This window comes from Centroberyx gerrardi, chromosome 1 (genome assembly GCF_048128805.1).
Source record: "Centroberyx gerrardi isolate f3 chromosome 1, fCenGer3.hap1.cur.20231027, whole genome shotgun sequence".
In the NCBI taxonomy this organism is placed as follows: domain Eukaryota; kingdom Metazoa; phylum Chordata; class Actinopteri; order Beryciformes; family Berycidae; genus Centroberyx; species Centroberyx gerrardi.
The window spans coordinates 21,370,385-21,397,876 of record NC_135997.1 but is presented as its reverse complement, the minus strand read 5'-3'; the positions used below and the strand labels follow the sequence as shown (position 1 = coordinate 21,397,876).

The window sequence follows — 27,492 nt, the reverse complement described above, 5'->3', positions numbered from 1 at the left end:
TACTAATAGCATCATCTACAGACAATTATTCCCATCGAAGCGCACGGAACAGCGAACAAATCAAAGCCAAATCGGATTATGAATGTAATGCAGTGTAATGCCCCCCCGAGAGCCAATTGATCACAGAGGAGAGACTCGTCAATCGCCGATGTCTCATGGAAACCTTGTAACTCCAACAATGGCAATTTCAATGTTTTAATATGAATTTAATCTTTGCATGGTCCTTTATGGTTTGAGCAGGTTTCATGACCCGAGGCCCCATGAATTCCATTAAAAAACAGTGGCATAATTTAAAAAATGCACACTGCCAGTCTGGAAATAAGAGTTTCTTTTGTGTCCTGTAAGCTGACTTTTTGGAGAAATGAGGTTTTCCTCCAATGGCAGCATCGACGCTTCAGAAGATCAAGACGGGCTTTCTGCAGGAAACAGCAGATCATCATTTTTCTCTGTCAACATTATGCACCGTTCTGGGAATATTAATAATTTGGTGTTTTCCATAAATGGTTCATTTGATGTTCTTTCTGTGGGCTTTCTGGCTTCCTAAACATGTGAATTAAGGGCGCATGTCTTTGAACAGGGTCAATATTTTCTATGCTAAATCTGAGTTAAGATCAAGATAGTTTATTTTACCATGTAAAATCAATGGTCTGGTATGAATAACCTTATTGTCTGTTTACATAAATACATTATATTAGCCCATTCATCTGTAATTGTAAGGGCCCTCCTCTTTGCTAAAACTTATTTTAGTTCAAATAGGTTGTTTTTCATCCATGTGCAATCATTTTTGTAATATGAGTGCTCTATGAGGGCTTGTTTCCATAAATGATTAGTCTGTTCACTTGCACTTCTCTATGCTGAATGAATTTAGGGCACTTGAGGTCAATATTTCCCATACTGAATCTTAGTTTAGATGAAAACAGGATTATAAGCATATATGCAATCAACGTTGTGATATGAATACCCCATGTGCTTGTTTCCATAAATACATGTTAGTCCATTCATCTCATCTGTAATGATTCTGTATCTATAAGCCTGAGATGGGACTTTCTGGAGTCCATGTTCACCTTTGAATTAAGCAATCCTGTCTAGGCATCTTGAGATGAAAATATTTTTTACTTGTAAAATCAATGTTTTAATGTGGATAATGTTCCAAAATACATGATACGAGTCCTCTCACCTTATTTGTAATGCTTCAATATTTAGGCCTGAAATGGGTTAATTGGAATGAGGATGATGGCCTGCTCTTATTCGTACTAATCCAGATGTATTTTTTTCAACCCAAAGCAAATGAAGAGAGATGAAACATCACAAACGCAGTTAAAAAAAAAAAGAAAGAAAAAGGGGGAGAAAAAAATGAAAGGCTGAAACAAAAAGACTTGGATGATTTCCAGAGCCCGTCTACTACAGTACATTTCTACAGCAGCACTGCAGCAACCGAGCAGGAAAGAGGGAAATGTTAAATGATACAAATTATTTTTCCTTAATTAATTTGATTGATTGCCAGGCATTGACGTTGAGAGGAGAGGGGGAGAAGTGTGTGAAGGGAAAGTTTGTGCAGACATCATTAGTTTTTCCCCATTTAAAGATTAATCAGAAGAGGCTGGGCTCTTTAATTCTGTCATTTGTATATTTAATGGGCTGCTGCAGAATCTATGGGTGTAATTAGCTAGCTGCCGCGCTCTCATTAATACGCCAGGCTCTGATTAATGCCAGCAGAGAGCTAACATGACTGGAGTTATTCAGGTTATGTTGTGTAGATGATTACACACAACCTCCACTGTTTACTGAGACAGAGAGAGGAGAAACAATACAATAACATATGAAACAATACTACCTGATAAATAAGACTCAATTTAAAACTGTAAATGGTGAAATAATGCTACTTGTTCATGATATATAGTGTAGAGGATTACATAAATCTCCACTGTTTGGTTAGGCAGAAATATGGGGGAAACAATACAACATTATGAACAGTAAACTCCTATAAACCAATAGTTAATAATTCTTAATGAATAAAAGACTCCATTTGAACAATATAGTCCACTTACTGTACAACAATAGATTCCATCACTGGTTGTACACTGAGATGATGGCAGGCAGTCCTCATTGTTAATAAAAAACAATAAAATGTACTCAATCTTGCTGTTGTCTGATGAAAGCCTTGTATATCAGAATGGTCAGGTTTTAAGGAATAAAAAACAGCCATATGAATAAATGGATGACCATGCATTTATGGTCTATGGTCTTTTAGGTCATGAAACTTACTCTTAATATATCACCTTTCAATTTAAAATGACTGTACTCCTCTGTACACTGCAGGTTCTGGCTAGAGGAGGTATGACATGATTCTGCAAGTCCTCAAGAAAGTATGCACTCCAGTCCAGTTAGCCACCCCAAGACATTTTACAATACAGAAAATACTCATTTAATCTTCCAAATGTTCTCTGGTAAACCTCCCCAAATACTACAGCTACAAGTTTAATGTTCATCCATGTGTGACATTTTTAATCATGTTGCAGATGAAACTAATGATTAAAAATTCATAACTTGTAAAACTCTCATTTATTCATGGATAACACATGTAGCCCTTTCTCAGTGACACATTTCTGTCACATTTGTAATGAATGTGCATTTCAGCACTAGCAGCAAAAAGTGACTATTGCCTTTACAATTAGAAGCCCCAATGATGATCATTTTGGGCAATACTACAATTTTATCGATTCAATTTTACGCAAAGGCAAAATAAGTGATGTGACACTTCAAAAGCAATTTCTTATATATTAAATTAATATTTAATTAAATCATGAAGTTTTGTTAAATTTCCTATTTTTACAATGAGAATCAAATTTGATCAGATATTTTGCATCAAACATTGACACTGGTAGTACTTGAGAGGAATGGAGGCCTGTTGTGGAAAATGTCCAGGTGTTTGTTCGAATGTGTGTGTCTGTGTGGCTGTGGTGTGCGCTCTTATGTGCATGAGTGCATGCTGGTGTTTGCGTGTGTGTGTGTGTATGCATGTGCTTGCATGTGTATGTGTAACAGAGGCACCTGTCATGCTGTGTGTCCAGGTGTGTGTATTGATGGCTCTGAAGTGGTTGTCAGTGTGAAGTGACACAAGTCCCCCGGGGAAAGCTGAAGAAAGTAATGCTGAGCACAAGTAGTGTCACTTAGACTCTCTACATTTGAACCAAACACCTTGGCCAAGCATGTGTTGACAATCTCTCATTCGCTCCCTATCACACACACACACACACACACACACACACACACACACACACACACACAGTAGATGTCCTGTGTTATCTTACAGGGATCAACTCTAATACTAAAATAAAGATCAATATAGGACATCCTACACACACACACACACACACACACACACACACATACAGTCCATAAAGCTCACATACACTAGTAATCACAGTGACCTACATCCTATGTGTTTACTTTCCCTCGAATAAGGTCAAAAGAACAAGTTTCCTCAACAGTATTATCAATCTTTTGCTGCTATGGGAGCAGGATTGGGCCTCAGTTTCTTTGGCTGGCTCCAGCTGAACTGTTTAAATTTAAAGGCAGAAGTGGTTTAACAGAAATAAAGCATGATGTGTGGAAATCAAACTCACTTCCCTAAGTGCTGGGCTCAGGTCAGCGGATTGACTTGTTTACATTCACAAATCTTGACTCCACTTTATAACAGTCAGCCTATGGAAAAAAGTCAGACTACCAGTGTTTTAGTTGTACTAGTGGACATAGAAATCACCATCTCACAGCATCAAACAGAGAGCATTGTTGATTATTGCTATAAAAATATCTTCATTACATTATATTCATGACTTAAACATGTAATTTTAAGATAATCAAGCAAAATGCTTGATGTCAAAGTTCAGGATATTGCAGAACTGGTCAAACTGTTTTTTTCTTTGTTGTTACTATATGAAGTACCAAGACATGATACGTTATCAATCACCTTTTAATGTGACTTTGGTCATTGCACTCAATTGGTTTGTATTGTATGAAATGTGTATGAAGTTTTGTGCTGATAAGGCAGGAACAATATGGATGCTGATGGTGCTTCTCCAAGGTCAGGTCCTAAGGTCAGGTCCTATGAGAGTGTGTGAGTGCCCCTTGGGCCTGTCCCCAGTGTGTGTGTGCGCGCGTGTGTGTGTGTGTGTCTTTGATATGTACCTCCCTTGTCCACTATAGAGAGCATGGTTGCACGTTATCTACAATCTGGTTCACTATGGATATCACTACTGTTGACATCAGGATTGGAATAGTGAGAGAGGAAGAAGAGGGGGATAGAGGGGGGGTGGTCAGAGGTGGAGAGAGAAAGAGACATAAAAGAGAGAATTAGAGAGGGAGGAAGAGAAAGAGAAGAAATTCAGAGGAGGCAAGAGGGGGAGAAAAGGAGAATGAAAAGGTCAGGAGAAAGAAGAGGAAGGTTAAAAGCAGAGGGAAGAAAGGAGGGAAGGAATGCAAGATCGGGAGAGTGTGACAGAGAGAGAGAAGGTTAAAGGGGGATAATGTAATGTCAGATATCTGTCATGACTTCACTCGTCTCTGTAGTGACAAGGTCATGAATGTAAATGACACATGCCTGCTGGATGTACAGAATGCAAGTCTGATGTAAAGAACGTCTTTGTCTGTCTTGTCTCAACTCTGCTCTGCCACCGGCTCACATTCATTTACAGGTAGACTGGAAATTAAAGCTTTCATACACTATTGGATATACTATATGCACTGCAGAGATGGTAAAATCTCAAGGATTTGTATTCCAGATCCCATCCTCTCATTTTTTGCCAGTAAAAATGCAACATTTTCGACCTTCATTCTTTTTCACACAACTAGCCTAGCACATGCATAATGTGTCCACTTTATCTTCTAAATCACTTGTATCTTAGACTGAAATGGAAACGGCAAACCCTCTGCTAGTGTGTGAGCTAAAGAATATCACATATTAATGCAAGCCTATGTTAGCCAAAAACATAAAACAAAAGAAAGAATCAGCAAATTATTTGTAATTGTCTCTTTTTATCTCCTAAACATCCAAACCAGCCTTCAAAAAAAAAAAAAGTATTTTTAGCCACAACACACTACAGCAACAACTTTTTACAACTTTTTTTTAATCATTAATATTATCAAATAACACATGCACTACATTCAGCCTTTGAGGTATTAGACATCTACACTTTGTGATTTGAGTTCCCATGTTTCTTCTCTTGGTATCTAAGGCTCATATCTCGCACTTGTGAATTAATGCATTTGAATCTAGACCATAACCCCTGTCACATGTCATCGCCTCGATCTCTCCCTCCAATCTTGCCTGTTTCTCTCCACTGTGTTCCATCTAATAAGAGAGCAATGCCTTAAAAATAATGTAAAAAAGACAGTGGGACCTCTGCGAAGGTTACATCTGTATTCATCTTGAGTTGGCTGTATAACTGTCTGACATCTCTCCATGTTAAGTGAATTCACCCAGGCTAATTATTTTGCTAACACCGGCTTCTGATGAACCTCGGACTGCCTCCATTCAACTCCTCAGATCTTCCCACACTTCTGTTCCCTACAGAGACAGACAGAGCTGAGGATACATACACACACACAAAACCACACACACACACACACACACACACATAAAACCACATGCTCTGTGTCGCTGTGTGGATCTAGTAGTGGATTAAGATCCAATCTCTGATCCAAAGTAACATGGCAGGGCAGCACGCTGGATGAATTCTCAGCTCTGCGTGCGTGAGTGTGTGTGTGTGTGTGTGTTAGGTTAGAGGAAGCTCTGCTGGTCTCAGAACCCACTACTTTCCCACATTAAAGCTTTGATTCATAATACTGTATGCAACAACAAAGGGGGCACCCCCAACACTTAAAACAGAAGCAGGACAGATTGATAGATTGACAACTTTTTGAGGAAATGGAGATGGGTAACATTGCCAGCCACAGGAGTAGGAGTTAAAAATTCAGTCATCGCAACAGTTGTAAGGAGCAAAAGTTATACGAAAAAGTTAAAAGTTCTTAGTAATATTGCCTTTTTATTATGGCCCTAAAGACGATATGATACCATTTTACCACTGAGAGAAACAGTGCAGAATAGACGACAGTAAAGCATCAGAATAGGAGTTACATATGGCACCAACTGCCCTTCATTACTGTTAATGTTCTTCAAAAACCAGAATGTCATCTTGTGATTTATTTTGGGAGTCCTCATGAAGCCAGAAACCTTCATATAGAACAGTGTTTTAACTGGAAAATGCAAGAGAGCAATCTGCTGGAGGTGAGCTTACTTACATAAACTATGGGTTGGGCCCCAAAATGGGTCAGGGGTCTACGTCTCGTGGGTCCCCACATGGCAGGAGTTCCAATTATGTTTTTTTTAATTAATCTGGAACCCAGGGAGACCCTAAATTTAAACTCGGTATGAGTCCTATGCTGAAAAATATTCAATTACTATGTCTTTGCTATAATCTGAAAAAGGAGATTGTGTCTTTAAGAGATAGAAGTAAGAGATTAGAAGTGAGAACTGTTCAAATTGAGGAAGCAGGTCAGTCTGCTGGTGCTGGTCTTCTGAAGCCCATGTTTTCCCTGAGGTATCTTAGGAGGTAAGATCCTAGACTATTGGCTTATAGTGGAAATGAAGTGAGCTTAGAGCTATGGTGCTGTTGGGAAACAGGCAACCTGATGAAGATGTAAGAAGGAATACACACACACACACCTTCTCTTTCTTTCTCACTTACACACACACACACACACATATGCTTGTGGACTTCAAAGTCATCTAGTGGAGGAGAAAAGTATGCCTTACATGGCAGCTCTGAGAAGAGGGTTTAGGTACTCATGTACTGGTGTGTGTGTGTGTGTGTGTGTGTGTGTGTGTGTGTAGGGGGGGCAGCAATGCACTGCTTATGGATTTGAAGAAGTGAATGTATGTTTGCTTAGGAAATCTGGAGGGAGAACAGTCAGGAGCACATACACTGCACATCTATCGGTTGCTGTCAAAAAATGTGTTTTATCTCAATCTGTAGGTTTTCCCAGATAGTCTTTCACACACGAGCGTTACTGGGCTTCCTGAAGGCCTTTTTCCCCTAGAGAGAGAACAACCTCTCTCACAAATCAGCTGTTCCCACAGTACATTTCATTTATTCAAACCTGTAGTACCGAGCAGGAGAAGAACCTAACTTCTTCTTCAGCCAGCCTTATGTTGCAGCTAATGTAGTTCTTTTTGTTTGTTTTTTTGGAAGTGGTAAAACACAAGTTGGAAGTTCCTTGGCATTTCAAATTCAAGTGAGAAAGAATGAAGACTCTGCAGACAAATTTCATCTTTTGATTCTGGTCTAATATTTTCAAATCTGTCAAATATCTAAATGGTTCACTTTTCTCATTGGCCTCAGTGAATTTGGGAATAACAGCGCTACTAAAAAATAACTGTCTGTGTCTTTTACTGTAATAATTTACCTCAGCTCTGGGTTTTAATATGTTCATGTTGAACAAGAGCTTTACAACAGTTGCCCATTTATAAATACTAATTCAGTCTTAATGTCATTTTGTTTGTATGCCATTCACTTACATATATCTATTTATTGAGGGTAAATTTCAAATTAAAAGTGCTCAATTTTTAATAACTGAAAAAATGTGTTGGTGTTAACCCTTTCACTTAGTTTCTTTCTGTGTGTGTGTGTGTGTGTCTCTCTCTCTCTCTCTCTCTCTCTCCCTCTCTCTCTCTCTCTCACTCTCTCTCTCTCTCTCTCTCTCTCTCTCTCTCTCTCCTCTCTCTGTCTCTGTCTCTCTCTCTGTCTCTCTCTCTCAGGTGTTGAGTTGAGTTTCAGGACTCGGTCCCCAGACGGCCTGTTGCTCTGTGCCTTCTCTCCAGGAAATCAGGAAGAGTTCCTGGCTCTACAGATCAAAAATGGACGCCCTTACTTTCTGTTTGACCCACAGGTAGGGAACAAAGTTTCACAAACTTTTCAAGAATGTGAGTACAAAAAACAAAAGAACGCATCTTTTAAGTTTGACATTGACTGCCTTCTTGAGTTTGTCTCTCCATTCCATCAGCTGTCCGGTTAGTTTTGCAGCCTAAATTGATTTATTTTTAGTTTTCAAGGAGATAAATATAAACTTTTATCCCTAAGCCAGCGGGTTTGTTTTAGGAATTATCCACGCATTACTGTATACAAACCTAACGAATGTACTGTGTTTTGGATATTGCATGGATGAAGTATCAGTATGAAGTATTTGTTTCTTTATGATGGAAATCAGTTTGAGATGGAAGACTGGAATTGGATGCGTATTATTAGCCAATTATTCTGTGTTGTGCCCTGATGCTGCTGTTAGAAAGCTAGTGTTTTAGGGGAGGATATTAAGGATTAGTATGATACCGAGTATGATGAGTCCTCTTCAAAATGATCTTTTCTACACACCAATATAACGCTTGATGTCCCCACTTGTTGAGGAGTCAGTTCCAGTGTGTGTTTGTTGTTCTGTGTGAGATATAGTGTTATCAACTGAGCAGTGTGTCTGTTAGTGGCCGTTCAAGCCCTATTATGACTTCTCATCTCATAAATCCCTTCCATCCACAAGCTCTCATTTGTTTCTCTCTCTTACCCTATTAGTCCTTTCTGCCTACTTTACTCCCTTGCCCACCTTTACCTGTCTTTTTTCTCTATTGCAATCCATCTCTGTCTCTCTCTCTTCCTTTCTGTCTCTCTCTCTTCCTCTCTCTCTCTCTCTCTCTCTGTACCTCTGTCTCCCTCTTTCTCTCTCTCACTTTTTCTGTCTCTCATCTAATAAATGTGATCCGCAGCCCCTCATTGGTTTCTCTCAGGGACAGAGGGAGAGGGGAAAAAACTTTGAAAGTGTGTCAACGTTTGAATTGGACTGCAATTAACTCATTCCCCGCAGTCACCACGCGTGAATACCAATTGCAAGCTAATTAAGCTTTGCGCCCGTGCACACACACACATACACACACAGCCCCGCTCCCCTTATCCATCCATACAGACACATGTAGAGGGGTTAAAGAGTCAACGACTTCGATGATGAAAGTGATGATGGGAGATGATTACACACATACTTCCACGAGACCACCAACTAATTACACACACACACACACACACACACACACACATTACCCCTCCTCACCACTGTCTAATACTCATGGATATCAAAAAGTCTTCAGAAAAATCTAAGTATCTGTTTGTGGGGGTGCATCTGTGTGTGTGGAGGGGTGTATGTCTCTGAATAGATCCTTGTTGATTTGGAGTGTTTGTCTGTGTGTGTGTGTGTGTGTGTGTGTGTTTGTTAGATTGTTTGTGCATGAGCATGCATAGGTGTATGTGCATTGGGGTGCATGTGTGTCTTCTCCAACCCGGTTGATTCCTTTGTTTAGGCTAGTTTGTGGTAATTAACAGTGGGAGTGGTGTCACGGCTTATTAGTGTTCCCCTAGATACATATAGCTGGGCCCATTACTTCCCCCCATTAGCCTGTTGAGCTATCCTAATGGGATTACCAGCGCAGGGGGGCTAATTTAGCGTGACACAGGAAACTGATACGCTCAGAAATACGTGCATGTGTGAGCTACCACACACACACACACACACACACACACACATACATGTACTCCCATTCACATGCAGAAGAGGTAGACACACACATTGGAGTTAGTTTGCTGTCGCACATACTGACACACACACATACTGTATACTTTCTAATGATGGAGTTAAGCGGTGTTTCATGAAATCCTAGCTGTCACAGGCTGTGACACAAACTGTGTCACTCAGCACACACACGCAGACACAGAGACACACACTTGATAGCTGTCACTGACTATTTAACACACTTGCTGGCACAAACACACTCACACACTTAGACAGGCACACACACAAAGTGTCATTTAGCTGTCACTAGCCATGCATCTTGTCTCTCTTTCAGCTCTGTAACATTGATGGCTATTAGCAAACTCTAGGAAGCGGCTATAATTATACAGTTCTGTAGCCCTCGAGAATGAAAACATTGTAACCTTCAACAACAGGTGCTATTAGATTAAGACCAACTAGAGCTCCTTAAATATACAGTTATTAACACCCAAAAGGTGACGCTGCTCTTCATCAGGCCATACTCTCTGGCTTCGCCTTTATTGTTACATTGTAGTGTTTAGGGAATAATCTCCTTTTTTCCAGGCTTCAGGGTTTTTGAACTCCCATTCATTTCCAAAGGGGATTCCTGTTTCCTGACCTCATTAGCAAGCACACACAAACACACACTGCTTTATTAGTTGCTCTTATGTTTTGTCCTGGTCACATCCCTGATTCACCAAACACAAAATGTAGCATACTTGAACTACTATAGTGTCCTTCCTGTCTTTATCAAAGGCATATCTTTCTGAAACTTTAGATACAGCTTATCTTTTTTCCTAAACCTAATCCTGAAATCAGATTCAAGACTGACAATTATTGCCAGCCACCAGCCAAATGCTGGAAAGTTTTGGCTGTGACTCGTAAATTTAAGTCTGTAAGTCTACACTACTGGTTATTGTGGCAGAAAACCAACTATATTTCAGAGATCCTATTTAATTCTAAAACTCTATTTAGCTGGTATACACATGCTTTCCAGAGCATGTCCAGTTGCATGATCTGTGCTGCATTAATTCCAAGTCTTTGAGGACATAAAATATAAAACTACTACATATGTGTGTGCCTAAGCAAAGATTTGTTGGGTTTTACTGAAGCACATTTTGATTGGCTCTGTTCACAAGCATAAACATCCCCCTTTAAAAAATAGAGTGCTTCCTGTAGTTATTTGAAAGTCCTTCTAATGCATTTAAAGGCATTTTGACAACAAATTAGAATGTCATGTTTCATATTTTGATTAATGTTTGCCCTTCAGATCAGAGGTTCAGTTTAGCAATGTTGGTATTACACTCTCCTCACACTCTCTCACACCTGCATACTTTTCTCATGTAAAGATACTGTATCTTTTGTTTAAATCTTGTTGACGCATTAAGGGAAAACAAAGTTGCATTTGGGCTACTGCTATGCCCATAGTATGTCAGTGTGATCTGCTGCCCGGGACTGGATCTAGACTTGTGTGTGCCTGTGTGTGTGTGTGTGTATATACAGTATATGCATGCATGTATATTGCGTGTGTGCAAGGCTGTGTGTGTGCGTGTGCGGCCATGTGTCATATGTATAAGTGTGTATAGGTCTTGGTGTACATGCATGCATATGTGTTGTAGTCTCTCCTATTCCTTTCAGATTAGTATGTAAATGTGTCTGCGTTGGACAGATTACAGTATCGGCTTCACAGAGTCATACATTCATTACCCATTGCCAAAGGAAGGATCACAGTGCTTAGAGCTGTCATTACTGTGTGTGTGTGTGTGTGTGTGTGTGTGTGTGTGTCCATATACTTGTGTGTGAGCGTGGTTGTGTGTGTGCTATGCTGTCATTATTATATCTAATTCTTGGTGTGTATGTCTGTCTCTCTGTATGTATATTTGTTTGTGTGTGTGCTTGCATGTTTCTGTTTCTGTGTGTCTTTATCTGTGTGTGTTAAATTGTCATTGTTGCAACCATATCCACTGAATATGTTTGGACACTACCAGGAACCCTCTTAGCAGCAAACATGCCTTTCCATGTATAGGTTAAATTAATAATCTACAACATTTTCATATAAATAAATGTCTATTTTGCTGCTCTCTATCACCGATCTATCAACCTACACTCAGTTCATGAAAGCTTTTACACTTGCTGCTCTTAACTCTGCCCTTGGTGTCGGATAGGTCTTTCCCAGGAATAATCCTCTGCCTTATAGGAAGTGATACATTTTACGTTTCAGGCAGCAGCGACAGCATTTGTTTGGAATAAATAGAAGAAGAACTGGGTAGTTAGTATGAGCAGTAGCCACCATGCCCAAAGAAAGAAAAGACCGGTACCTATAGAAACTAAAACTTCATCAACAGAAAATCTCAGGAAAATGACGCCACAATACTGCCGGTGGGGACAGGAGTGCAAAAACACAACAGCAATGACCAGTCATCACCAAAGATATCAGCAAAATAAAAAAGAAAAGAAACAAAAACAAGCAAGATTACCACTTTGACACACATGAAAACACACAGATGGGGAAACACACTTACTGTACATCAGTTGTCTGCACACTGACATGCATATGTGCCCATATACTTTGTTGCTCATGCAAACCATCAGTTAACTTCGCTGTCTTTGGTTTTACCCTCTTCCAACCACCCCCCATACTCCACCCGCTAAGATTGCAGTAGTCTATACTGAAATAGAGAGTGAGACTGGGAAAGGGGAAGAGATTGGGAGATAGAGCGAGACTCAGTGGAAGAGGGTGAGAGAATAGAGGGGGCAGAGAGATGGAAGGAGAGCGCAGATAGCAGATCTGAATGTCATCCAATGTAAGAGCACAACATCCCTTCACCCTGTGTCCCTCTCCTCTCCATAAGAGATTGGCTTCACACACACTGATACACACACACACTTGCATACACTCACGTGCATTTACACACATGCATTCTTGTTCATTCAATCTGCCTCTCACATGCACATATGCACACACACACACACACACACACACACACACTCTGCAGGGGGTTGCCAGGTGTAGCTGGGAAAGCCACAGGGGCAGCACTTTGGATAAGTGCTACTTATCTGGTGCAAGTAAGTAACAAAAGTGTGTGTGCATGTGTGTGTGCGTGTGTGTGTGTGTGTGTGTGTGTGTGTGTGTGTGTGTCTGTCCATCAGCTTCCAATATCAAATAGAGTATATTAAAGAGATAGCACCGAGGACACTGGGGCATTCTCACACATGCTCGGACACACACCCAAGTCCAGTGCTATACAACTCAAGTGCTGACTGTCCTCAATGGGTTTTTACTCAATAGAGGTGTGTGTTTCATGTAGCCATTCACACTTCACACACACATACACAAAATATAAGTGATGCCGACTGTTTCAACTGACACGAGAAGTTGGCTGACATAATGAAAGTTACTCCCTTGTATTCATCCGAGAGAGGGAGAGAGAGAGATAAAGTGTGTGTGCGTGTGTGTGTGTGTGCACTGCATATAGTCATGTATAGTGTGGTTCACATTTTTACTCTTTTCCTATCTTTCATCGACGAGCACACATGCTCTTCAGTGATTCCCTGCTGCACATACACACTTGGGAGCTGCACAGTACCACAGGCTCCTCCTCTGGAGCAAGTGGGTTCAATGCCTTGCTCAAGGGCACCTTGATGGTAGTTGTTGAGGGAGGGGAGAGTGTTAACCACCTCCACTGTCCAGATTTCCCCCTGCCAGGCCATTGGTTTCAAACCGGTGTGTGTGTGTGTGAAATAGACAGAACCCTCCCCTGTTGTCTTGTTAAGTAGAGCTGTCTAGCAATGGTAGTAAAGATGTCAGAGGCTGATATACTCTGGCATTCATACATTTATTGATCTCATCATTAAATCTTCATCACCCTGTATGTGGGTGTATGTGTGTGTGTGTGTGTGTGCGTATGCCCATTATCCTTGTTTTACTACAGTACTCTTTGCCTACTTGCTAAAAGCTGATCACAACAATGATGTCATACTTAATAGGCAGCAGAAAGCCCTGTAACAACACTTTGATGTTTGTGTGTTAGTTCACATTCTTGAGTGTTTTTTGTGTATGTGTGTGAATGTGCTGTGTGTGTGTGCGTGTGTGTGTGTGTGTGTGTGTGTGTGTATTGTTGTGCATCTATCCCTAATGTCTCACCTTGTCCTCACAAGAGAGAGATGATCAAGATATAATTATAACTAAGCAGGAATTTGAAAAGTGGTCTCTTTAGGGTCAGAGGTCAAGTTATGTTAAGTGTAGGTTAGCGGTTACTGTTAGACATATACTGTATGTGAGAGTTAATGTTCAGACGTCAGGAATGAATGTAAGTCATTGGGATGTCCTCACAAGTATAGTAATACAAATGTTTGTAAATATGTATGTGTGTGTGTGTGTAGGGCTCTGCAGTGTCTGTGAGTGTACACGGTGATGGAGGCCACCGCTACGACGATGGACAGTGGCACAGCGTCATGGCAACAAGGCGAGGGGCCGTGGGAACAATCGTTGTAAACAATCAATACAGAGGTAACTCTTCTCATATTCATACTGACCACTGTGTGTATCTGGTGTGCGTGTGAGAGAGAGAAGTCCAAGTGTATTTATGCTCGTCCGTATGTGTGGGTGTGTGCACATGTGCGTGTTTGTGCGTAGCCATGTGAGAGACAAATATGTGCATGTGTGTGTTTCTACGTATGTAAATCCCCCAGCTCCACACGGAGGTATTAGCCAGGTTAATCCCAGCCACTCTCTGTCTGATGAGAATAATGAGGCTTCACACACACACACACACACACACACACACACACACACATACACACACACACACACACACACACACACACACACACTTCAGTTTCCCAGTGGTCCTCCAATATATAGCTCATTCTCTGTCTTTCACACACACACATACACACACACACACATATGCTCCATTATCTTTTGTTTCTCCTCATCTGCCCATTTGTCCAACTCTCTCCATTTTTGCCCTCACCCCCTGTTCAACATCTCCCTTCCTCTCTCTTCTATTATCCTTCCTTTTGTTTCCTCCTTCCTCCTTTTTTTCTTTTTCTCTCTTTCTCATCTGTGTCCGGTCTTTTTTCTTTCTTATTTCTTCCATAATTGTTTCTATCCCCCAATCCTTACCTTTCCTCTGTACTGTCTTACATCCCCATCTCTCCACACTTCTTCTCTCCCTCTCCCTCACACATACCTGTACACCCCCCCCCCCCCCCCCCCACGACCACCACCACCACCAGGTAGTGCATCAGCCTCCAGCGGCAGCACCATTATTGGGGAAAACACGGGGGTGTTCATCGGAGGGCTGCCTGAAGACTTCACTCTACTAAGAGAGGATTCAGGTGAGTCCATTCCCACCCGCCCCCTTTTTCAGACTTTTTCATTTGGTTTGATATACTTTATTAATCCCCCAAGGTGGGAATTCTCTTTTCACGCTCTGGTCTGAACCTTAATAGCTCTGTATTTGATATTCTTTAATTTTTTTATATACTTTATTGATTCTCCAAGGGGGAAATACTCTTTTTGCCAAAATTCTATTTTGTCTTTTCCATAAGCCAGATAATACTGCCCCCCTGCATCAGGTCGGAGTTATGTCACTTGCTCAAGAATACTTCAACAGGTATTACCACACAAGGGGTTCAAACCCAGGCCTTCTGGTTGGGGTATGACCTCACTAACTACGAGGCAAACCTGCCGCCTTCATGAAATTCAATATATTTTTCATCTCCCCCTTTTTCAAGCAAGGATACAGGCGTTATGTTTGTTGACACTTGCTTTTCATCCCCCTGATAAGCAGACAGGACACCAAATGCAACTGACAGTTTTAGTCGCAATTATTAACAGATAAATTTAATGCATGGATTGAAAACTTTAAAAGTCACAACGACGGCCTTCTGTCTTGTCTCTCTCGCTAGGTGATGCCCAGTTAGTGCGGCAGGGCTTCTCCGGTTGCCTTAGAGACGTGAGCTTTAAGGTGACCGACAGCCCGTCAGAGGAGTGGAAGCCTCTGGATTGGGCAACTGCCACAGACAAGGTGGCAGCCTATGAGAGCTGGGAGGGGTGTCCTGCCCAAACTGCGGACGGAGCTCATTTTCTGGGTCAAGGTAGGAACCAGTCACATTCAGTGTTGTTGATGATGTTAATAGTAATTAGGCCTGAACGATATTGGAAAGAATTGCAATGTTTTTATTTTTGCGATATATATTGCAATATTAAACAAACATTAGTTACAGAGTTTCACCAGATATACGCAGCTCTTAACTTCAATAGCTGCAATTGAAAAGCATCAATCAATTAGGGTTGTCGTGTATGTGGATATTTGGTTGTTTGATATTACCAGCAAGTGGCAGTGTAGCCAAATTGAGTTCACACAGAAATTAAAATTTGGTCATCATCTACTCACCCTCATGTCAGTGAAACACCGGTGAAGTGTATGTCCACATAACACACAGTGAGTTATCTAACGCAGCTGCGTGTCAGCCTTCTGCTTTAGTTCCAAAAGAACTAAAGCAGTTGTGGCTTTATTCTTTAGAGTTACAAAAAGGGCAAAAATGACCATAAAAAGACTCCAAATAGCTTGTGTAGCATAGTCCAAGTGTTCAGAAGCCAAACGATTGCACTGTCGGTCCTAAAAGTCTTATATTTACCTCATTATCTCCTAGACTTTTCGCACTTCAAATGCTATCGGGAATATTGTAATTATGGGTCGATTAAGTGGTAAATACAAGTGGAAAAGTTTAATTTTATATGATAAGATGTAAGGTGTTTAGGTGTCGCAAATATACAACAACTTTTAGCCAAAAAACGATGTATTCTCCTCTTTATTCTACCGTTGCAGTACAAAGAAGCACTGTAGCACTTGGTTTCGAAAAACAGTCACCAAAAAAGCTAGTTTTGTCATTTCTTTCTAAAAAGTGCTGTATGTGTAACGGACCCCTTGCCTTGTGTCCTTCGTGATGTCGCTATTGCAGACATGCACATCGCAATGACGATGTTGAAACAATATATCGTTCAACCCTCATGGTAATGACGTTTGTTTTAGTTTGTTCATTTATTCACTTATTTCTCAATGACAGTGCACACAAACAAACATTACTTCATGCAACAAGAGAGTAGCTTCTATATCTGGCTTGATAAATGGCGTGTTGTAGGTGATGTTTCTATTGCTACAGGCTTACTCATCCCTGTTATCTTACTTATAGTTGAATGGAGTGATCTTGAGTATAAGTCAGAGCTTTTATATCTTAATAAGATGCTTATTAAGCATTGCTGTTGATGTTGATGATGATGAGGCTGTTGTTTGCTGTTGATAAATATAATGATGATAATAAATCAGTTGGTCTCTGTGTGAATTAAAAAAAAAGGCACCTGCTCATTCATCCTTTTGATCTTCTAGCACTTTTGAACAGATAATAATACGTTAAATATGTGACACAGTTTGAAAATGATTCAAACTTACTATTTGAACAAAAAGGTCACAGGCCCTCCTTAAATGTGCCCAAGTTAGAGAAGTTGCTTCCCATCTTTAGTCCCTAGCCAGATAATGAAGTGGCATGTTGTTGATAACGATCCTCATTGTCTCAGGTTACTTGGCGTTGGACAGAGCTGTGTTCAGTGGAGGAGAAGACTTTGACATTGCTATGGAGTTCAGAACAGACCAGCTCAATGCTCTGTTGCTCTTCACATACAACACCCACTCTGAAGACTACATGTTGGTAAGTAGCACACACACACACACACACCTTTAAAAATGTTTTGCTTAAACCCTGAAAATGCCCCGACAAAGGTTTTAAAATTGCTGACGACCACTAACCTTTGGTAATCATTGTGTTCATCGTGTGTGTGTGTATGTGCATGTGCGTGTGCATGTGTTTTCCAGGTGGAGCTGGAAGGTGGTCTCCTCTTCTTCATTCTCTCCTGGGGAGGTCATGTGACTGAGCTCAGCATGTGGGTGGGGCTTAGCTACTGCGACGGAGACTGGAGCCAGATCTCATTGGGGAAACGCGGCTCAGTCATCTCTGCTGCAGTCAATGATTGGGGAGAAGAGATGAGGGTGGTGGGAGGAGCAGGGCGGGTGAGAGTTAACTCACCAGTATATTTGGGGGGCGTGCCCGCTGAGCTCATACATCCAGCACTGGCCACCAAAAGTCACAAACATGGTGAGATACATATACACACACACAAAGACATTTACTCACACAATAAATAAGTACAATACATGTATAACATTTTTATAACACCATCATCACATCCATAGTCTAGTAGTAGAGACAACTAGATAGCACCGAGTTAGTAATGCGTGTAAATGTGAAAATGGAGCAGGATGGCGCTTATTTAAGCAAGTATACAAGGTAAAAGGGAGACGATTATAATTCACTTAGCAACTTTTTAAAAATATTTAGTCTTCTCTCTTCTCCTCTCCTCTCCTCTCCTCTCCTCTCCTCTCCTCTCACAGGCCTTGGAGGTTGCATAAGGGGTGTTGCCATTCAAAGCCATGAGACCAATCCTCCTGTCATTCTAGACGTTAACCTCTCTGCTGCCTCCCGCCGTTCTGTTAGAGTCAACCTCGATGGCTGTCCAAAGAGTGAGAGCCGGTTCAGCTGCAGAGGAAACGATTCAGTGTTGGTGTATACTGGGAGAGAGACACAAGCCAGAGATTACACTCTACAGCCTTTCACTGGTAACAATCAACACACACACACATCTGTGCTTACTCACAGTAAGCAGTGAAAGTATAAGGGCAATGAGCTGAAGTTGTTCTTTTCTGCTTGTGTTGTTGGGTAGGTTTACAGTAAATGCACACCTAACCTGATATAGGCAGTACTCCAACTGTAGCAAATGTCATGTTTATCTTCTTTCACTAGTGTCTCCTGCTTTCAGCTAACAGTGAGAGTAGTACTGCTTACATTACCATGTTCTGACAAATATTCCAACATTTTTCATCTGACACAAAGAAGACCACTGGCTCGATTTTTGCATTGCATCTTTCTCTGAGTAAACTAACCCTACTAAAGTATCAAAGAAATCCATGCAAACTGGGTTTCTAAATTAAATTGTATAACTTCAATGTAAATGCTTTAATCAGGCTATTATAGTGCATGTAAGTGTACCTAATTTTTTCAACGTGGTCTAACAACTCACTGTCCACACATTGAACTATGCTGCCAAAGTGTATTTGTGAATTTATCAACCTACATTGTGATGTTTCAATCACCCTGCTCTTCCTCATACTAATGACGTGAGCAACTATAGAAAACTACAGAGAAACACAGATATTTGTATTAAATATTATTTTGTATTCTGTTGGTACACGTTGCAAATAAAATTGTCCTTAACAGGTGAAGTCTTTAACTCTCCTGTCCCATGTGCCCCCCCCCAACCCCCCACCCACTCCACACACACACACACACACACACACACACGTGCACACACACACATACTCCTCCAGAATACTTGTACAGGTATGTGGCTTTGGCTGCAGGAGGTTGGACAGCAGGACCTTGGGAGAGAGGACGCAGTCGAGGCACAGGTAAAACACACACACACACATTCACATAGTCACACATCAATGCACCCATGTATTCAGGACACATATGAATGCTCCCATGCAAGATAACACATACATGCACATATAGAGGATGTATTGTTCAATATCAATTCACATAACAATCCCAACAAATTAAGTTGTTTTTGTTGAAAGCTCTTCCTATCTCTCTGGTATTACTTGGCCTGTGTGTGTTTGTGTTTTGGGTTATGTGTTTTTATCAGGCCAATATGTATTACAGTCAGAGATGAGATATAGACCGATACCTTATCATAACTGTCTCACACACACACACACACACACAGCGATACCAGTGGGAGCTGCATGCTAGACTTTTATGCTTGTCTCTTGATAAGTGTTGGCAGTGTCGCGTTTGTGGATTATTGTGTACGTATGTCTGCTTGTTTGTGCAAGTGCACTTATGTGCCTTTGTGTTAGTATATGCCAATGTTAGTACATGTTTTTTTGTCTAAGTGTGCTTATGTCTTGTGTGTGTGTGTGCATGCATATGTGCGTGCGTGTGTGTGTACATTTTATGTATTGTACACAGTACAAAGCTTGTATAATCTGCAACAGTATCATTTTATCCTTCTATCTAACCTCTATCTGACACACTCTAATAGTATGAGCGATTGATAAGGCCCATAAGTCCATAAGTATTCCCAAGCCTTTGGCATTAACATGCTGTGTGTGTGTGTGTGTGTGTGTGTGTGTGTGTGTGTGTGTGTGTGTGTGTCTCTGATCCCCAATGTGTTTGTTCTATGTACAGTGTGATATTGTTTTGATTTTGGATGTAATTTACAAAGTCACTGATGTCAATCCAGTCACCTTGTTGCCATGCTTGATTAAAACCTTATGTAGTAACCACTTTAATTTACTCAAACACATTTTGGGAGCAGTAGAACAGGGAGCAAACAGTCCCTCCTTTTAATGTTGACTTTCTTCTATAATGTTTTTCTTTGTTCCGAAGAGATTTTGGATATGAAACCACTCCTTTCTGGCACAGTATATGAGACTTATCCCAGGCCAGTGATATTACATGTGCTTGACGGCATGAGAGATTGATAAGGCCTCTATAAAGGGCATCCCAGTAAAAGGCTGTTGACCCAGAATGGCCTGTCTGGTCCCTTGTGGAATATAAAGCTGCTCTTTAGTAGTGAACGATACACTGGTAGGTCTCAGTATAGCATCCTGTGAGCAGAGAGAGGGATGGAGGAGAGGGAGGGAGGGAGAGGAAAAGCGGTAAAGAGGAAAAGAGGGAAGGACTGGGGACAGAGGGAGAAAATGGACTAAGCATGGAGGGAAAGAGGGAAGGGTGGACAATGAGAGGGGCAGGACGGACAAGGAGGGAGGAGATTAGGAAGAATGGAAGGAGTGTGGGGCGAGAGGGGGAGTGAGGGAGAGTGATAAGGGCGGAGGAAGAGAGAGGAAATGATTGAGGTGGAGAGGGAAGGCGAGAGGAAAGGAGGTACAGATGGGGAGAGAGGGAGAAAAAGAGAGGGATTTCAGAAGAGAAAGTCAGGAGGAAGGGAATGAGTGAGAAAGAGGGAGAAAACGAATAAGGAAGGGAGGGGATAGAGCATGAAGTAACTAGTGAGCTATTTTATGTCTCAATATACATCCCTGCTCAACACCACAATATTAGCACTGCAGAAGAGTGGAGAGGGAGAATACATGCTGTTTGCTACAGAAAAACGTCTGGTCTGCCAGTCTCTATTTGTAATATTTGTAATGCCACCCACTTTAAGAGTTTACACTGATGGCCATTTCTCTCTTGGGCTAAGTTCAGCATAATTGAAAGATGTAGAGAAAGATGGAAGATGGAAGGATGGGTGGAGAGAGAAAATGTAGGCGAGCTGAGAGAGCGAAGTGGTGAGGCTGTGAGAGAGAGAGAGAGGGAGGGAGGGAGATGGACCGACCTGAACTACAGAGGGTGTGAGAGCGAGAGAGAGAGAGAGGGGGGGGGTACAGAAAGGGAGGGAGGCTGATTGCTGTGAAATATAGCCCAGAATGAATGGCTGGCTGTATTAAATCAGTGCTGAAAAAGTTACAACTCTCATAAATACTATTTATGCTAATGGCTAGGTATGATTTACTGGGCCTATTAAAACACAGAGAGATGGGAGATGCTTTTTCTTTACCCTCATGCGCTCCCTACCTGTCGTTTTCTTTTTCTTTCTTTCATTTGCTCCTTCTCAATTTTGTTGTTTCTCTTTTGCTGTCTTTCATTTGGTGCTTCTGTCTTTTGATGTTTTTTTCTTTCTCTACTTTTTCTTTCTCCCTTTCTTTATGTCATTGTCTTTCTCACTTTAGTTTTATTGGTTAGTTTTATGTTTTTATTTTGTTATTCTTTGTTTGCTGCTTAATGTTGTCTCCCTCTGTCGCCACACCAATCTTCTCATCTTAAGATCTTTCTCTCATCTTGTCTTGTTTTGCCTCTCTCTCCAGTACCCAGGTACGTCCCGCCCCCTAGCACCGTGCAGAGTGAGAGTGGCTTCAGTGCCAAGGTGAGCTGGGCCCCGCCCACTGGTGATGTCAGAGGGGTCATTGACAGGTATGAGCTGAGGGCCTACGATAGAGACCGGCCGGACGCAACGCCTGTTAAAGCCATATATCCAGCCAATGGAAATTTCACAGGTAACAAACACACACATCTAAGACTCAAATGTTTGTACACCTATACTTGAGACACTCCATTCGGTTACGGTTGTTTCTCAAGCGGTGGGGTGCGCCCCCTAGGGGAGGTGCCAGAGAACTGCAGGAGGGGCGCAACAAAATGGGGGAAATGAAGCGGAGCCACCTTTATGAAAAAATAAAAACCTGAAACCTGAAAAACCCCAAACATTTAGCCCTAAACATAGTGGCTTACACTAATTTAAGCATTTCTTTTGCAAGGAGCAGCAAAAATGTCCTTAAAATTATTATTATTATTATTCAGTGTTGTTGAGGAAGAGGAGAACATTACTTATATTACTTACCCATCCAGATTTCCTGTCACCTTCTACTGAGACCTGTAAGGACATTTCATTCCTCACAGAAATATAAGCGTAACACAGACACACTCTCTTTCTCACTCACTTGCTTTCTGTCTCTCATATGCATGCGCACCCACACACAGACACACACACAGACACACACTGTCCTAGGCAACCCTGCTAATGTCTCCTTGGCAAGTCCCCAGCTTCAGGAGACTGTCTCCATTTGGAACGAGACACTCAGGACTACCCCAATGATGTCATACCCTGGCATCTCTCCCCTCTCTCTCTCTCTCTCTCTGTTGCTCACTTTTCTCTCTCTCCTCACTTCATCTTTTACGATGATGATGATGTCTGCGTCCGCTGCTGCTATTCGTCCCTTCTCTCATCCACTCTGCCATGTCTCCAGGCAAATATGAAGATGGGCTCTCTCTCTCGGTCTCTCTCTCTCTCTCTCTGCTCTCCACTCCCTCCCTCTCTCTCTGCCAGACATTAAGTCCACCATGATAAGGCTTCTTGCTAATTTATGATGGCCTCGACACCTGACTGCAGAATTACACCAACGGCTAAAAAACACAGAAAGCAAATGAGGGTGTAATGGCAGCGGAGTGGGGCCCTGGCCCCTAATTGAATTAAAAGACATGGGTGAGAGAGGGGGGGAGAGAGAGAGAGAGAGAGAGAGGAGTAGAGACAGAGGGTGAGGAGAGGAGGGGGGGGACAGGAGGAGAGAGGAGAGGAAACGAAAGAGTGATTGAGGCGGCAGCTGAAGGGAGAAAAACAACAAAAACAACAGAGAGAGATGATTGAAGCTTTACAATCAGAACAGAACCCCTTCATTAGCCAAGTACAATAAATGTTCCATCTCCTCCCAGCAAAACACTTCTGAATGTCTTTCCGCTCCTCCTCTCACTCCCTCCTTCTTCTGTCTCTCCATCTCTCTTTCTCTCCATACCTCACCCCCTCTCTCTCTCTCTGTGTCTCTCGCTCTCTCTCTCTCCCCCTCTCCAGGTGTGTTGTCAGGTCTGACTCCGTTCACTCGTTACATTGTCACAGTAAGTGCCTGTACTCCTGTCGGCTGCACCGAGAGTCTTTATAATGAGAACAGTGATGATGATGACGGGAAGTGGAGCCTCACTACTCCGGAGGAAGGTATTGCTGTAAAACACACACACACACTCACATGTACACACACACACACACACACACACACAAATGCACACATGCACACACACATGAACTACCGTTAAGTAAAGTTGCACAGAATTGTAGAGCAGTGTTGATGAATGTTGACTTCTGTTATTCATGCCGCTGTCCAAATAACACACACAGAAACACACACACACACACAAGGGAAAGTCAAAGAGAAGAGGTGAGAAGGGGGGAGAAAAGGGAGAGACAAGAGAGGATGAGAAGTCAGGACAGGATAAACAGGTGCAGGGGAAAGAGGGAGATGGCTGGATAGAAGAGGATGCAGAAAGATGAAAGAGAATGAGACGTATTGCGATAGGGTGAGAGAAAGAAAGAAAAGGAGGAGAGGAACATTTTTCCTCTCTGGGAGGTGATGGAAGGAGGAGTATGGGAAAAGGAGGAGTGGAGGTGGAGAAGAGGAGATTTTTCTCCATCTTTCAGTCGCTACATTAATCTGTGTTGGGCTAACTGGCCTTGTTGGGGAGATAATGTGACGGCAGGGGTCAGTGCCGAGACAGCAAAAATCAATCTGAAGTAAAAAAAAAACTACAGATTACTGTATTGATTCTCACTGAGCGCAGAGTTTAGACACTGGACTACGTTAGGAAGACTGGAGAAACAACTCACTTAGTGCTCCATTTCTTTCTCTCTCTCGCTTCCAATTCACTTTTGTCTGTCTCTCAAACACACACACACATTCCCTGCTCTCACTCCGTCTCTCAAGCACAGGTACTAGTTTTTTCGCCTCACATTTTTTCATGAGCCCAAGCAATGACACCAGGACAATTTTTTTTCCCTCTTTTTTTCTCCTTTTCTCTTTCTATCCTTTTGGATAATAAGCTGAAGCCAATGTCATGTCTAGCATCATTTCTAAATGAAATGAAGAGTTTCATTCCAGTATGATGTATCCACTATTTTAAAAATATAATTAAATATATAATGATTATTGGCATGAAATTAAAACTATGGTTTGTTTCATCAGTTAATTTAAGATATTTGCTTACAATGATAACATTTTAGGTATTATTAGTTACATTTTTGAAATACTGAGCAGTGAACATTGGGTAACAATTGTTTTCCCTGAATGGATATATGGCATTTCGGAATGAAACAGTACAAATATCATCTCATGTTTTGGTCCTAGAAGATTAGAAGGTGTATCACTTGCTTACACCAAGTCATTTGCTTATCACAACCTTTATGAGAGTCAGCAGATTAGCAGGACTAAGCTGATATACCCCCATGTGACTAATGGCTTTATATTCTGACTAATTCAGCTCCAGAAGCTGTCTCCCCTCCAGTTGGGGTGTCATCCTCCTCTGCTCTCTACGTTACCTGGGGACCCCCAGCAAGGTAATACACACAGAAAATCTCACCTACCCACCTTCTTCTGACATCCAAGCCACATGTTTATGTACGCACTTGATCTGTGCACAACAGATTCTGTGTCGCAAAGCCTCCACTCACCTACAGCATGTTATTAAAAAGTTTGAATGCACCCAGTCTTATCCGATCCACTTCTTCAAGAGGATATGAGAGAACAGCAGGACATGGGGAAGTCCAGTCTAGATCAGTGAAGATATTTCACAATGAAATTAATCATGAGTAAAGGAAACTTACTGTATTATTATAGGGATAGTGGAGCTAATGGTAAAATCTTAGACACAACATAGTTTCTACATTTAGCTGCAATATTGATCTGTTATTATTTAGCACACACACATATTCACTTTGGTTAAAGATACAATGGTTAAACTGTAAATCAAATTTAACCTCAAAATTGTATATTATAACATATTAACTATTATTAAAATATTAACATTATCACATTGCCCACATTTCACTTTCCTTCCATTGTTAGGCCCAATGGAGGCATTACGGAGTACCTCCTCTATCACAACGACAGAACAGTCTACAGGGGGAATGACAGACAACTCAACATCACTGGTAAGGGGAGGAGAGAGAGAGAGGGTGTGTGTGCGTGTGTGTGTGTGTGTGTGCGTGCCACAGCCTCCTTATGACTGCGGAGGGACGAGGGCTCGGTGTAAAGAGGAGAAGAGTGAAGAAAAGCAAAATGGAGTGGGGGATTAGCATTTGAAAGAGGAAAGAGCATCTCAGTCCTTACCAAGGGAATAGCACTTTGAAAAAGAGTGCTAAACACACACACACACACACACACACACACACACACACTATAAAATGAAACACTACAGAAACAAAGAGCACTAAACATGAGCGCACATGCATACACACACACACAGGCATACACACAATTTGCTTTGAAAGCAGTCACTAAAGAGACTTAAAGACGGGATGAGACACATGTCACACCACTGAGACTAGATCACTGGCACGCTGCACCAGGACGCAGACAGATACACACACACACACACTCACGGACACATACACACCACATACACATGCTCCGCAGCATGCAAATACAAGACACATACAATCTCAATGGAAGGCATGCATGCACACAGCAGTATGCAGGAATGTACACAGACTCACAATCAAGAGCATACACACAGGAGAGCTATCCTATATGGCATCTTATATGAGCAGAGTAGATTATCACTCATTCTCACACACACACACACACACACACACACACTGTTAGCAATACATCACACTGCCCAAGTGTGTGTGTCTGTGTGTGCGTGAGTTAATGAAGGCATGAGAGTGTGTATCATCCATGCTGGGCTAATAATGCAGAGTGTCTGATGTTCACAGTGATTGGAAGGATTATGGACATGGTAATTATATGGGCAAGAATAGATGATGTTACAGAGAGAGAGTGAGATTGCGACAGTGGGAGAGACTGAGAACAGTTGCGAGGCAGAGAGACAGACAGACACTGAAAGAGATAGAAAGATCAGAGAGAGAGCTAGAGAGAGAGATAGAAATATTGAGAGAGAGAGAGAGAGAGAGAAGTGGGGGGTCAGGGGGTAAATGATGGAGATCTCAAGTAATCCCCAACACTGCTCAGCCACAAGAGGTGGGGTAATTTGCTAATTTAAGTTTAGGTCTAGGTTCATGAATCGTGTGTGTGTGTGTGTGTGTGTGTGTGTGTGTCTTGCAGGTCTAGGTGTGTATTCCACCCATGTCCTGGTACTGACTGCGTGTACTTCAGCGGGCTGCACCAACAGCTCCCAGGTTACAATGCTAACCTCTCAGCTTCCCCCTGGGCCTCTACAACCGCCAACTCTTACCCCGCTAGACTCACGGACTATTCTGGTAGAGTAAGTACACACACACACACACACACACACACACACACGCACACACACGCACACACAAGTACATAACGGCTGTGCATGACTCACACACCGTTTCTGCTCACAAAAGCCTTTTTTTTGTGCAACAGTCACGTAAGTATGTGGGTGTCACTGTGTACAAGTCTGACTAGGCAAATTCTACAGCTGTAACGAACAGTCTATCTCAGTGAATATGACACCGTTCAAATGGATGGACTTATATATAAATATAAATATGTTTCTACTGCATGACATTGGATGTGCCCGAGAGGGAGAGAGAGAGTGAAACGGAGGGAGAAGAAAAAATAAAACTAAAGGTTGTGAATGTCAGAGTGATATTTCTCTGTGCATTTGTCTTAATGTGAGTGTGTGTGTGTGTGTGTGTCTGTATGTCAGTGTCTGTTTTTAGCAATGCATTTACTGATGACTCACGGAGAGAATGAGTGTGTAAGCAACAGTGAGAGGAAGAAATGAGGATGAAAATGAGAATTAAAGGGATATTGTGGCCATGTATTTGTAGCTCAGATTCCTAGTGTGCACTCTTGTGTATGCGTGAAATACAAAGAGAGAGGAAGAGCGAGAGAGAAGCAGTGACCTTCTGCAGTTGTGTTTAGCATGCGGAATATTCTCCTGCTCTTGACCTTTCACCTCTAGGGGGAGGGGAGAGAGGAAGATAGATCTCTGCACTATTTTATATTATGTTCATGTGCAAATGTTCCTATTTTTGTGTGTGTGTGTGGTGTGCGTGTGTGTGCGTGCGTGAGTGTGTACGTGTGTGTGTGATTGTGCACGCGTGTGTGTATGTGTGTGTAAGAGTCAATCTGCGTGAAAGCCATTAGTGCCCTGACTGTCACTTACAGTGGGACTCGCTGCAGGAGGGCACAGTGCCACTCACACACACACGCA

At 41.8% G+C, this 27,492-nt stretch overlaps 1 protein-coding gene across 1 annotated transcript in view; it reads left to right on the top strand.

Annotated features, from left to right (window-relative positions):
• The window catches only part of ush2a (Usher syndrome 2A (autosomal recessive, mild)), a 242,629-nt gene that overhangs the window by 79,187 nt on the left and 135,950 nt on the right, over positions 1–27,492 (top strand). Inside the window, exons 30-42 of the mRNA XM_071921972.2 lie at positions 7,817–7,947; positions 14,005–14,131; positions 14,863–14,964; positions 15,538–15,726; positions 17,207–17,337; positions 17,502–17,781; positions 18,078–18,302; positions 19,071–19,151; positions 21,615–21,803; positions 23,150–23,290; positions 24,607–24,682; positions 25,191–25,276; positions 26,412–26,571. Coding sequence (XP_071778073.2) covers positions 7,817–7,947; positions 14,005–14,131; positions 14,863–14,964; positions 15,538–15,726; positions 17,207–17,337; positions 17,502–17,781; positions 18,078–18,302; positions 19,071–19,151; positions 21,615–21,803; positions 23,150–23,290; positions 24,607–24,682; positions 25,191–25,276; positions 26,412–26,571 — 1,918 coding nt within the window. The remainder of the gene's footprint in view (positions 1–7,816; positions 7,948–14,004; positions 14,132–14,862; positions 14,965–15,537; positions 15,727–17,206; positions 17,338–17,501; positions 17,782–18,077; positions 18,303–19,070; positions 19,152–21,614; positions 21,804–23,149; positions 23,291–24,606; positions 24,683–25,190; positions 25,277–26,411; positions 26,572–27,492) is intronic.